The sequence below is a fragment of the Cyprinus carpio genome, chromosome B13 (genome assembly GCF_018340385.1).
Source record: "Cyprinus carpio isolate SPL01 chromosome B13, ASM1834038v1, whole genome shotgun sequence".
In the NCBI taxonomy this organism is placed as follows: domain Eukaryota; kingdom Metazoa; phylum Chordata; class Actinopteri; order Cypriniformes; family Cyprinidae; genus Cyprinus; species Cyprinus carpio.
The window spans coordinates 3,860,553-3,873,160 of record NC_056609.1 but is presented as its reverse complement, the minus strand read 5'-3'; the positions used below and the strand labels follow the sequence as shown (position 1 = coordinate 3,873,160).

General features: G+C 37.5%; 1 protein-coding gene across 1 annotated transcript; it reads left to right on the top strand.

Annotated features, from left to right (window-relative positions):
• The first annotated feature begins 5,634 nt into the window (after nt 1-5,634).
• On the top strand, nt 5,635-12,430 carry LOC109058180 (sphingolipid delta(4)-desaturase DES1-like). Its single transcript, XM_042736290.1, has 3 exons — nt 5,635-5,883; nt 7,826-8,568; nt 11,385-12,430. Exons 1-3 carry the CDS (start codon nt 5,802-5,804, stop codon nt 11,529-11,531), a joined length of 972 nt encoding a protein of 323 aa, XP_042592224.1. The 5' UTR covers nt 5,635-5,801; the 3' UTR covers nt 11,532-12,430.
• The last annotated feature ends 178 nt before the right edge of the window (nt 12,431-12,608 follow it).

Sequence of the window (12,608 nt, the reverse complement as noted above, 5' to 3'; positions counted from 1 at the left end):
TCTTTACACCACGGTGTCAGACTGTTTTCCTTAACCTTCCTTAAGCGTAAAGGAGCAACTGTATTTAAAATGCTAGAAAAGAGAGAGTCCATAGTTTCTGTTACATCATCAAGTTGTTCTGAGGTTTTGGATATGCTAAGGAATTGGGATACATCAGGAAGATTACTTACAAAGCAGTCTTTTGTGGTAGAAGTGATGGTTCTACCATACTTGTAATAAGAAGGCTGCTTTTATCATGTTTATCTTGATAGTTCCACTGATTTATTCTCTTTGTTGGGGAAATGATGGGGTTGCGTGACGCTGTTCCAGAGAGGTGTGTAAAGGGTGGGTTTTAGTGAAGCGCAGCGGAGCTTCTGGCCTGACAGTCAAAAACGCAGCGTGATTTTGGGCTCGGTGCTACAGGTTCGAGGCTATTAGAAAGCACTGGCTCGCACTGGCCCAACAGTGGAAATGCAGCTTATAAGTGCTGCCACACTAGATTCTATAGGTGCCATGCTACAAAGTCCCACTAAAGGCTGATTTATACTTCTGTGTCGGACCTACGCCGTAGCCTTTACGCCGTAGGCTATGCGTCAGTTTTCATTTATACTTCTGCATTGTTGTATGCGTCGACATGCAGTACACATGCAAACCGCTAGTCTGAAGTGTCCACAGGCATGTTGCTGGTGTAACCCGCAGTACCACGGCAAAAGCCAAGGAAGAAGTGGCTGTTGGAGAAGCATTATATCCATGACGGCGTCAAATACACATCAAATCATTAAATCATTAATTAAAACTACAAAAAGGAGACAACAACGGAACAGGAGAAGATATGGCATTCTTTCAATCTCCACAAGGACTGGAGAACATTGTTTGTCACAGACAACTACTGATGTATAATGCTATGTAGTATAATAAATAAGACAAATTACATACTCATTAATTTAATCTAACACACCAATAAAAAAAATAAAACAAATTAAAGTGCACATTATAAACACACACCAAACTCAAGTACATACAGAGGGAGGGGTTCTAGCAGACCAATCACAGCGCTTGCGGTCCGCGTAGAATTGACGCGCTGTTAGATTTTTTGGAGAGGTGCACGTCAGGCTACGGCGTAGGGTGTGCGTCTATGCACAGCCTACGTATTACGCATAACTAAAAATCATAAATAACCCTTAAGTCTGAGTCCTGCATCACAGCTAGACTACCAGCCAACTGATCAGGCTGTGCGGCCTTTGATGAGTTTTGTAATGCTGACACCAATACAGACGTGAAGTCTTGGCACTGAGGCTTGTACTTACATATTAAGCTGAGCTTTAGCGTTCTAAATCAGATGATGTTTATGTGAAAAATCAGAAGATTTACTCTTCATACTCTTCAATTAAAAAAAAAAAAAAAAAAAAATGTTTGTTTATGCTTACGACCGACTGCAGCAACACTCAAGGAAAGTAATTATCTTTCCAATCCTGATTCCAGACCCACCAGATGCCATCGATGTACAGCGAGTGGCATTATGGAATTGGTCAGACATCGCCTTTTTAAGATGATCCACACCAAGTCATGCAGGACATTGATGATGTCCATCCATGATATCCATTATATTAGGGCATGTAGAACATCTCAGTGTGTCCATGTTAAATCAGTACTCACCTTAAAAACAAGGCTTCTGTAAATTCAGAGCTCGGTATTGGAGTTCACTCAGTGATATATGCTCTTAAGTCAAGGCAGAAAATTCAAGCTTCCACAAAACGTTATGTTTCTGAATATATTTAGCAAGCTGCACAAAAATATTTTTGCATCCGATTCAATCAAGCAATTAGTCAAGCAAGAGAAAGAGGTCAAGATGATGTGTCAGGGGGTTATTATACAGCTCAAGACACGTCATGTATCACAAGGTGTTATTCTGTTGCGTGAGGGATTTTCCACTAGTGATTTCAGCACTGCCTCTGGTGGTCTAGAGTGAAAGAAAATCGAACAGCCTGTTTTTGAGAATGAGGGTCAGAATGAGGGTTGGAAATAATCATTCAGTCAATCATTTATTTATGTAAAAAAATGTTATTAACATTATAAGTAAACCTCAAGGAACATATTAAAATAATTATAAAAAAATCCATGTCATGTTATATGTTTAGCTCAACAGATAGTGAAAATGTGCATAAAAAATAACAAGATATAACAACAAACAACTTGTAACAAATAATAACAAATAACAACTTGTTTACACATACATCAATGCAATTGATTTTGTCAGCTATTTACTGTGGATAAAAGGATGTGAAAGAAATTAAACTGTGAACCTCTGGGGTGAAATACTCCCCGACATATGGTGGCCGAGAGAGCTCAACGCGCTGCAAAAAAATTAAATAAAAAAAAAACAAGAGACAACCAAACAAAGAAACGCACTACAAATTCTCAGAACACAAATACAGAAACAAGCTGCAAATACAGAAACGAACTGCAAATCATCTTCAGAAAAACAACAAGCTGCAAATACAGAAACGAACTGCAAATTCAAATGTAAATTCTCACAAGACAACCAAACAAAGAAACGCACTACAAATTCTCAGAACACAAATACAGAAACAAGCTGCAAATACAGAAACGAACTGCAAATTCTCACAACACGAATACAGAAACAAGCTGCAAATTCTCACAACACAAATACAGAAACAAGCTGCAAATATAGAAACAGGATGCAATTTCTCACAACACAAATACAGAACAAAGCTGCAAATACAGAAACTAGCTGCAAATACAGAAACAAGCTGCAAATTCTCACAACAAAAATACAGGAACAAGCTGCAAATTCTCACAACAAAAATACAGAAACAAGCTGCAAATTCTCACAACACATACAGAAATGCACTGTGCAAATTCTCACAATGCAAAAACAGAAACAAGCTGCAAATTCTCACAAAACAGATACAGAATCGCACTGTGCAAATTCTCACAATGCAAAAACAGAAACAAGCTGCAAATTCTCACAATGCAAAAACAGAAACAAGCTGCAAATTCTCACAACACAAAAACAGAAACAAGCTGCAAATTCTCACAACACATAAAGAAATGCACTGTGCAAATTCTCACAACACAAAAACAGAAACGAGCTGCAAATTCTCACAACACAAATACAGAAAAAAGCTGCCAAAACACGAACGAGCTGCAAATACAGAAACAAGCTACAAAAACAGAAACAAGCTGCAAATTCTCACAACACATACAGAAATGCACTGTGCAAATTCTCACAACACAAATACAGAAATAAGCTGCAAATTATCACAACACAAATACAGAAAAAAGCTGCACATTCTCACTACACAAATACAGAAATGAGCTGCAAATACAGAAACATGCTGCAAATTCTCACGGCACAAATACAGAAATGAGCTGCAAATACAGAAACATGCTGCAAATTCTCACAACACAAAAACAGAAACAAGCTGCACATTCTCACAACACATATACAGTAATGCACTGTGCAAATTCTCACAACACATACAGAAAGGAGCTCAAATACAGAAACGTGCTGCAAATTATCACAACACAAATACAGAAACGAGCTGCACATTCTCACACTCGCTTCCCTTAAGCATTTCCGATGTACTCTGTACATATTTGCAGCCTGTTTCTGTTTTTGTTTGTTTTGTATTTGCAGTGCGTTTCTGTATTTTGTTGTGTTGTAAGAATTTGCAGCGCGTGTGTTGTCAAAGTGATGATGTTTTCTTAATTTGCAGGTGTTTTTTTGGATTTGCAGCATGTTGAGCTCTTTCGGCCACCGTACCCAACATGAATCAGAAAATGGCATCATAAAAGTGTCTTTTTTTAATTATTATTTTTTAAATTAGGATTATCAACAATTATACAAAAATATACAACCCTAGTAACAACAAAATCACAAACTAAAAAGAAATAAAGAAAGAAGAAGAAAAAAACAGGGGTAATACAAAATATATTATATAAAGTAAAGGTGCCTCACAAGGCACTTTTTAACAACCAGGCAAAAGGCCACAGAGCATGCAGTCAACTGTACATTATAGGAAAGAACCAATATTATAAGATGCACATAATGTTATGGCTTTAACATTGCTGGAGGTAGATATTGTGTCCAAGTAATACTTCAGATCTTTACAGAATATAAGAAATAGGGGCTTTACAGACAAAAAAATTGCACTAATTGTAATTATGGTAATTACTGTCATTTTAATTAATACATTTTGCTAATAAAAAATAGATGTATTAGAAAGTACTTGTCCTTTAGATTCTTATCAACATTATAAAAAAAAAAAAAAAACATCCTTGTACAAGAAAAGAAAAATTTTCTAAGAGAGAAGCACGTATAAATAAACAGACCCCCCCCCCCCCCACCCAAAAAAAAGAGAAAAGAAAAAGTTACATGGGTACATTCCCAGAAAAGATGAGAGTCAGACTCATCTACCATTCCACAGAGAGAACGAAGAGGATCCTTCTCCGGAAGCATTTTTTAAATATAAACATTCACAGCAATTTAAAGGATACCTCTTTAACCTTGTTCGTAATTAAATATTTAGGTATACGACCAAAATATGGGTAACGACCACACGCTCTTCCAAGGAATACCATGAAGATAATTACTCCAGTGAAATACAACAGAAGGAACAGTAGTTATATCATTTTGAAAAAAGATGTCCAATCTTTCTATTCCTGAAAGACGGGCTGAGCGGTAAGCACATTTATCCTGTCACTGTTTCACAGAGATTAGTCAGGGACATAAAGGAGAATTAACAGAGTTTTTAAAAAGTGCAATAGCTCCACTGGGAATGCCGTCCATAACTATGGCAAAATCACACGGGTTGACAGGAATACAATATTTCTTAAGAACTCAGAATAAGAAAGTTAATAGCATTACTATTTAAAAGCTGAGAGAAAAAAAGGCAGATATAGCAGATATCATGATATAGCAGATATCATGGTTATTCCAGATAAAATAACGGTGGGGACTGAAGTTGTGTTTATATATTAAGTGCCAGGCCAATAGCATGATCATTTTGTTTGATAATTTAATAAGTAGTTCAGAAATTTTGTAATTAAATACCAACAAAAACTATCTATTTATGGTTTTAGTAGTATTAGCTTAATTATTATATATTGTTTTTATGTCCCACGTGTCTGTAATCCTTGGGCAAGACGTTCTTGTACTGTATGTTTTGTGTTGTATTGGACTGTGAACTCAAGTGTATTGGTGGTAGTCCTATATGTTTTTGTGGGGCCGAATATGAGTTTACACATGTGTGGACAATAAAGATTTCTAATCTAATCTAAGGGGAGACCACCGACTTTGGAGAAAACATAATTTGGAATAGCACTCCAAAATGAATAGGGACCATTCAAAAACCGCCTCAACCAATTTATCTTAAATGTATTGTTTAAGGAAGAAAAGTCAAGAAAATGTAGACTCCCATGATCATAGCTGCTTATAACGGCTGATTTTCTGATGTAGTGTCTCCTGTGTTTCCAAAGGACGTTAAAAAGCATTCTATCGACCTCAGCACAGATAGACTCTGGATTCACAAACAGATCTAAGTTTAGTTAGATGACTGGCAAAATAACGGTGTCGCGAGGGCAAAGCTGCAGTGACGACATCAGGAGGCTCCGCCCACCGCGACGCGTCGCGTTCAGGAACCGAAAGATCTTCTGTAAGAAGACAGTGACGTGAGGAAGCGAAGGATGTGGGACAGCTGCTGTTAGACCTGTGTAAAAAAAACCGGTACTATTTCTGCGTTCACATCCTGAGGAAACGCACTTAACTACCGCAAAGCAGCCGTCGAATCCGAGAAAACATGGGGAATCGCGTAGCTCGCGAGGATTTTGAGTGGGTTTATACCGACCAGCCTCACGCCGACCGCAGGAAAGAGATCATGGGTGAGTCGTTATATCACTGACGGTAAAAACAACATTAACGTTAGCTACTAAACATCGCTTCTTCTACACATCAGCGTCGTTTTGATCTGTTACGATGGATTATATGGCGTTTCAGCCGCGACTCGAATGAGTTAAAGTTAGCCGTTATGTAAAACGACCTCCCGGGGAAACTCCAGTGAGCCAGGGGCTTTTATTTGATTTTATTGTGATGTTTCTGTGCCGTCTGTAATGTCTGAAGTTGATTTGTAACGAAAGAAAGCCGTGTGTTTGAAGAGATGACCGTTATGTGAGGGCCACTCCCTGACAGAGCCCTTCACTATCTTACATAATAACACAGTTACTAAACTATCGTTACAGCAAACACTTCACCACATCTGGTACTCCACGATTCACGCAGATTATTATGCGATGTCTGGAGAATTTATCTCATGATATATGAGGCTGAGCCAACTAACCAGTTAACTGCGTGCTCTTTTAACAATTATTAGCAGCTAATCCGAACACAGTATGTATAGTGTTAATCTGTGGCTTTTTATCGATTTAATAATCTCTGTTCAGTTTGTTGAGCAGTGAATGATGTACGAAGTGTTGAAATGGGAGTGTGGTGGAGCTAGCTAATGCTCTCTCTCTCTGATACTGTTCATTCATTCTGAATGGCTCTCTCTCTCACACACCAACTGGGGACATTGTATTGTTTTATATACAGATAGTTATAGATTATATCAAATAATCCCAACCCTGACAAGAGCCTAAGAACCACAAGAAAACTTTGCATTTTTACAATAATAATAATAAAAACTTTGTCTACTTTATTTTTATACCTGTTTTATAAACGAGGACGTCCCCAAATGGAGGTTTTTAGAGATTTTGTCAGGTTTAGCTCACTTTTGGGTGCACATTTCTTGTCCCCAACATATGGTTAAATAGGTACACACACACACACACACACACACACACACACACACACACACAGAGATAAATAGGGTGAAGGTACAGAAGTCTATGCTGTTTATTAGTAGCGTCTCTTCATTGATAAAGCTTCTTATGAATGCATGTAGAAAGCTGATGAGCCAGCATTCCCACTGATCTGTATGTGGAGTTTGGATAATCATTACAGCTCGTTTATGGATACACGTCAATCATTCTGTGTTTAACACAAAACTGCTCTGTTGCTAATTCATGATTTATTCATGATGCCCTCACTGACACACACCAGTCATCTGGTAAATGATTCTGTAGCTGTTCAGTTATATATTCTTTAGTTTGAATGGATTCTACAGCAGTTGTTATGAATAAAAAATTAAGCTGCATTATTATTTTCAATAAATCCCACTGCACTGAATATATTATATTGAGTGGGATCGTTTCTCCTGCTTGATGGCGACAGTCTTATTCAGACAACACATCCTCCTCACTGGGATATTTGTTCAGCAAACTCTCTCTTCATGCGCGCTCATGTTTGTCTGATCTGGAGACGATCCAGTCTCCAGCATACCTGTGCTGACACGTAGTCTGTCTTATACGCAGCTATTGCATGTACAGTAACCTGACTGTCATTGCCTTGCCGTATTGCATTATGTAATGTATAAACCCTGGATTAGGCTTTAAAGTAGCTCTTGCCTCAAAGCGGTCAGTACTTGCATTATAAAATACCTCGTATGAAAAGTGCCCACATTTAAATTCTACTGTGAGTTTTGTATTGTTTCTCAGAAGCTTTAGGCAAATGACATAGGCTTCAGGCTTCGCCATATAAAGCATATTAAGATAAAGATGAGAAAGAGAGGTGATGTTACACGCCAGAGACAGACGAGCCAGTGCACCAGATCCCGTTGGTGTCGAGTTGCGTTGATTTGTCATGGAAATTAACATCATTTGAATGCACTTATCCTCCACATCAGACTGTTTCAGTTTTACAATGGTTGTCTTGTGTTTTTCTTGGCAGCTAAATACCCAGAGATCAAGTCTCTGATGGGACCGGACCCAAGACTGAAATGGATCGTCTGCACGATGGTTGCCATCCAGTTTTTGGCCTTCTATTTGGTGAAGGACCTGTCGTGGAAATGGGTCATGTTCTGGACATATGTGTTCGGGAGTTGCATAAACCATTCAATGACACTCGCGATTCACGAGATCTCACACAACACGGCTTTCGGCAACAACCGTGCCAGATGGAACCGCTTGTTCGCCATCTTCGCCAATCTGCCCATTGGGCTGCCCTACTCGGCGTCCTTTAAGCGCTACCACCTGGACCACCATCGCTACTTGGGTGGAGACGGTGTGGATGTCGACATCCCCTCGGATTTCGAGGGCTGGTTCTTCTGCACCCGTTTGCGTAAGCTCTTCTGGATCATGTTCCAGCCGCTCTTCTACGCCATCCGTCCTCTCTGCATCAACCCCAAACCCATCAGCCAGCTGGAGCTCCTCAATGTGGCCATACAGCTCGCCTTTAATGCTGTGCTCTACTGGGCCTGGGGCGCCAAGCCCCTGGTCTACATGATGATGGGCTCCATGTTAGGAATGGGTCTCCATCCCATCTCAGGACACTTCATCGCAGAACATTACATGTTCCTCAAAGGCCATGAGACCTACTCTTACTACGGATCCCTCAACCTGCTGACTTTCAACGTCGGCTACCACAACGAGCACCATGACTTCCCTAGCATCCCAGGACGCCGACTGCCGATGGTAAGAAGTTGTTCAATCCATCTCAATAATTAAATTCAGTTCACATTTATTTGTATAGCGCTTTTCACAATACAAATCATTGTAAAGCAGCTTCACAGAAAATTAAAGTTAAATACATTTAAATAATAAGCCTCTGGTGTTGTTCGGTCATTTTTGACCGAAACATTTTCTGCTATGGTTTATTAAAATTATTTATTCCATGGTCTGTCTGAATACTGGATTCTAATTGGCTGGCAGGTATGCAGTAAAACCATTTAATGCACAGGTAGTTCCAAGTCAGTTTAATCACCGGTCCATATTAATGTGTTGCTTTAATTGATGCACACAAACACACACACACACACACACACACACACAGAGAAAGAGAGTTAGTGATCGCAGATTATGCTGTGCACACAAACTTGTTGTCAATGCTTCCCCGTGATTTTTATTAATAAAATAGCCTACTATATGGCTACATTATAATCCTCAACAACAAGGTGTAAAATCGCAGCACACAGGTAATGTACACATCTCTCTTTCTCTCTCGATTGATCGATTAAAATAAATGCTATAATCCATTCAAATGAATGTGATTATAATTCAAATTATAATTTGAAGAAGGCAGAATGCTAGCGCTAAAATAACCATAATTTACACATTCAACTATTGCGCCGCAAAAAGCAATACTAGATTTAACATGTCTATAACTTGGCAAATGACCATGGAATAAGCGTAATAATCAACGGCTTGCCGTGCATTAAAAATGCACTTTGCGTCGGGTGGTTCTTTGCCTCCATGTCATGCATTTAAAATACTTTAATGCACGGCAAGCCAAGCCCTTGATTATCCCTTACTTTAATTCATTGGAATGGTATGAAATTTGGCAAAGGTTAAAAATGTTAAATGGGGTTAAAAAAGGTTCTTTTAAAAAAGTGTCATACTCTTATTGTTCTTGTACACTGAAAAAAAACAATAAGTAAAATTTCCCTTATTTTTCTTTTGCATGTTTTCGCACACAAATTTTAAGTAAAATTTAAGTATTGAATTAAGTAAAATCTACTTAACTAAGGTAAAATTAGCAAAGGAAATAAGTCAATTTAATGTGGCCAGTTAAGAGTTTGATGAGTAATTTCTACTTTATTATTTTAAGTTGAATCTGAAATGCTCAAGCAGGGCTCAACATTAACGCTTGTCTGCTTGTCCTGGACAAGTGGATTTTGTGAAGGGGCAAGTGAAAGGGAATTTTACTTGCCCGACTGGACAAGTAACCTGATTAAAATTTTAATAGCAAACAATAACTAGGGCAGCACGGAAACTTTGGCGAGAATGATTCTGATTGTATTACTTTCAGTGTAAACGGTGACTAATAATGAATAATGTATTGAAAGTACCAAGGTTGTGTCAGTTGAGGCTTCTGCAGCTGGTCTGACTCGCAGAGAAATCAAAACTATAAGCGCAACAGCACACACAAAGAAACAAACATGAACAAACATACGCCGTTAGAAAAAAGATAAATATTCTATATAGTATATGCAACATCACACGACCAAGGGTCATGTTTTCCAGACTTTCAGCACGATTGCAAATGATATTGATTTTATACAACTTTAGTTCAATAAACAAAGAATATTAACTGACTTACATTTTAGACACATTATGTACATTTCACTCTGTCATGGTTTATGAACTTTACCCAAACGTAGCACTGAAAAAACAAACAAAAAACATGTTATTAAAGAATGTGGTTTACTTACAAACATATAGTCCTACGTAAGCAAGTAGACAGCTTGTCATCCTTTGTTAAGAGAATTTGTCAACTCAATATTTATTACCCAAATGAACAGTACTTGGTACACAATACACGATGATAGCAACAATCAGTGGATACTGAACCCCAGATGTCACAAAACAGAAAGTTACTAAAACTAAGAACAAAAGCTACCATAAAAACTGTAAATATAACTCGAAAACAGTGAAAAATGTAACCTTATTAATTATTCATGCCCCAGTGTATGATGGGAAAAAAGGGATCATAACTTTGATATTTACTTGAAGGATTCCTTGTACACAAACAATTCCAAGTAAAATATACTCATTAGTACAGACTTTGATTTCTACAAGCTTAAATTGAGTGCTAATATAGAATTTACTCTTTTTTTAATTCTTGACTGAACTAAATTGATGTAGAAATTACATTTGTTTTTCTGTAGTATTTACTTTACCACAAAATCATTTTTAATCAGTGTACTTGTATTGTGTAAATGGGAAGCTAATTTAATCTAGTAGAAAAGATTAGCACTGCGCCCAAACGAAGTCTTACTGAAAAGCTTTTTTTTTTTAGATATCAACCTCAAGTTCGGAACACAACTTGTTAAGATGTATGGCTTTAATTTTCTTGCAGTATGAAAAAAAAAAACGTATTTCATATAAAATTTTAAAATAGTATTTTTGTGCATTTTACGTAATAAATTTCTTTTTTTTTAAGAGTTGAGTCTGTGCTCCAAAGTACTCAAGATATACTACAGTTTAAGTTGGAAATGTAATTTTCAGGTCTAATGCGTTTTCTGACTGATGTTCCTGAGAGTGTAACAGTAATAGTGTTTTGTTGACTGTGACAAACCAACTAAAGATTCAGAGATTGCTTTCATTTAAAGAAGAGGCTAGTTACAGATGAGAATCACCAAACAGTCTGATGTAAAAGGTTCTAGTCTAGTGAGCTCAGACTGACGAACGACATGCAAACAGTGCAGCACATCATCAGATCATCATGCACCGACAGAAGCCTTTCTTTGACCAGTTTTGAGATATTTGGACTCTCCCGTTCCTTCCTCCAGGTGAAGGAGATCGCAGCGGAGTACTACAGAGACCTGCCGTGCTACACGTCGTGGGTCAAGGTCCTCTATGACTTTATCATGGACGATGAACTGAGTCCGTACTCGCGTGTGAAGAGACGGCTGACAGGAGAAGTCAAGCAGGAGTGACCGCAGACCATCTTACCCTTCGATTTTTAGCCATCTGTGACACAAAGGACATTTCCATGTTGCTTTTTGGCTTTTAGCAAGTGTGCTGACAAATTTTAATTGTGAACCAAAACGTTTGAGCTCCTCTGTTGCACAGATTCAGACGCTTGTATTGTAGTTTAATGGAACTGTCATGTTTTGCATCTGAATGCTGATGTTTCAAACTCGTTATACATTAGAAGATTTGATTGAACGGGTCAGCAGTTTCACTGTTCTTCTGCTCGCTCGCAGTTATCTGTGTGAATAACGCCAACAGAGCTATGAACACACTGGAAAAATTCAATAGAATATATATGAATAATCCAAAATAAAAGTTTGTGTACATAATAAATGTGTACTGTATACATTTATGTATATATAAAGACGCATACAGCATACATATTTTGAAAATATTTACATGTATTTATATAAATTATATCATATATAAATATATATTTTTCTTAAATATATACTTGCATGTGTGTGTATTTATATATACATAATAAATTTACACAGTACACAAACAAATCTTATGTATAAAAAAGCTTTATTGTATGCGATTAATCATTTGACAGCACTAGTCCTTATGTATTGTTTTTATAATAACCGTAGCTCTGCCGCATCAGAAATGAGTGTGTGGTTCAGTGCAGTGCATCTATAAGTACTGAAAGCGATAATGCTACTCATGTCTCGTTAACACATGCCAAAGTCCGGAGGTTTGGTGGAGAGGGCTGTTGAAGCCTCTGTTTTACGTCATTATTTCATCTATTTACCAAGAGAATTGACGAACCTTGACTAACAGTGAAGTATTGAGTTGACTACATTTATACATTTTATATCACATGAACTGAAAAGCCTTAATAAATTTGAGCTGTGTCTAATGATTGTTCTTGGTGTCTTTCTAAAATATATGAATATTTTAATTAAATTATGTATGTTTTAACCCTGAACTGCAGTACTCTGCTGGTCAAAAGTTTAGACAGTTGGCAACTTGTTCATTTGGGAAGAAAAAAAGACATGTAGACATGATTTATATTTATAGTATAGTAAGTGTCAAAT

Excerpts from the sequence above, each read along its gene's own strand:
- LOC109058180 (XM_042736290.1), top strand. The coding sequence starts at position 5,802 with ATGGGGAATCGCGTAGCTCGCGAGGATTTTGAGTGGGTTTATACCGAC. Across the intron at positions 5,884-7,825 it reads CCGCAGGAAAGAGATCATGG|CTAAATACCCAGAGATCAAG; the intron begins GTGAGTCGTTAT and ends TTTTCTTGGCAG. Across the intron at positions 8,569-11,384 it reads CAGGACGCCGACTGCCGATG|GTGAAGGAGATCGCAGCGGA; the intron begins GTAAGAAGTTGT and ends TCCTTCCTCCAG.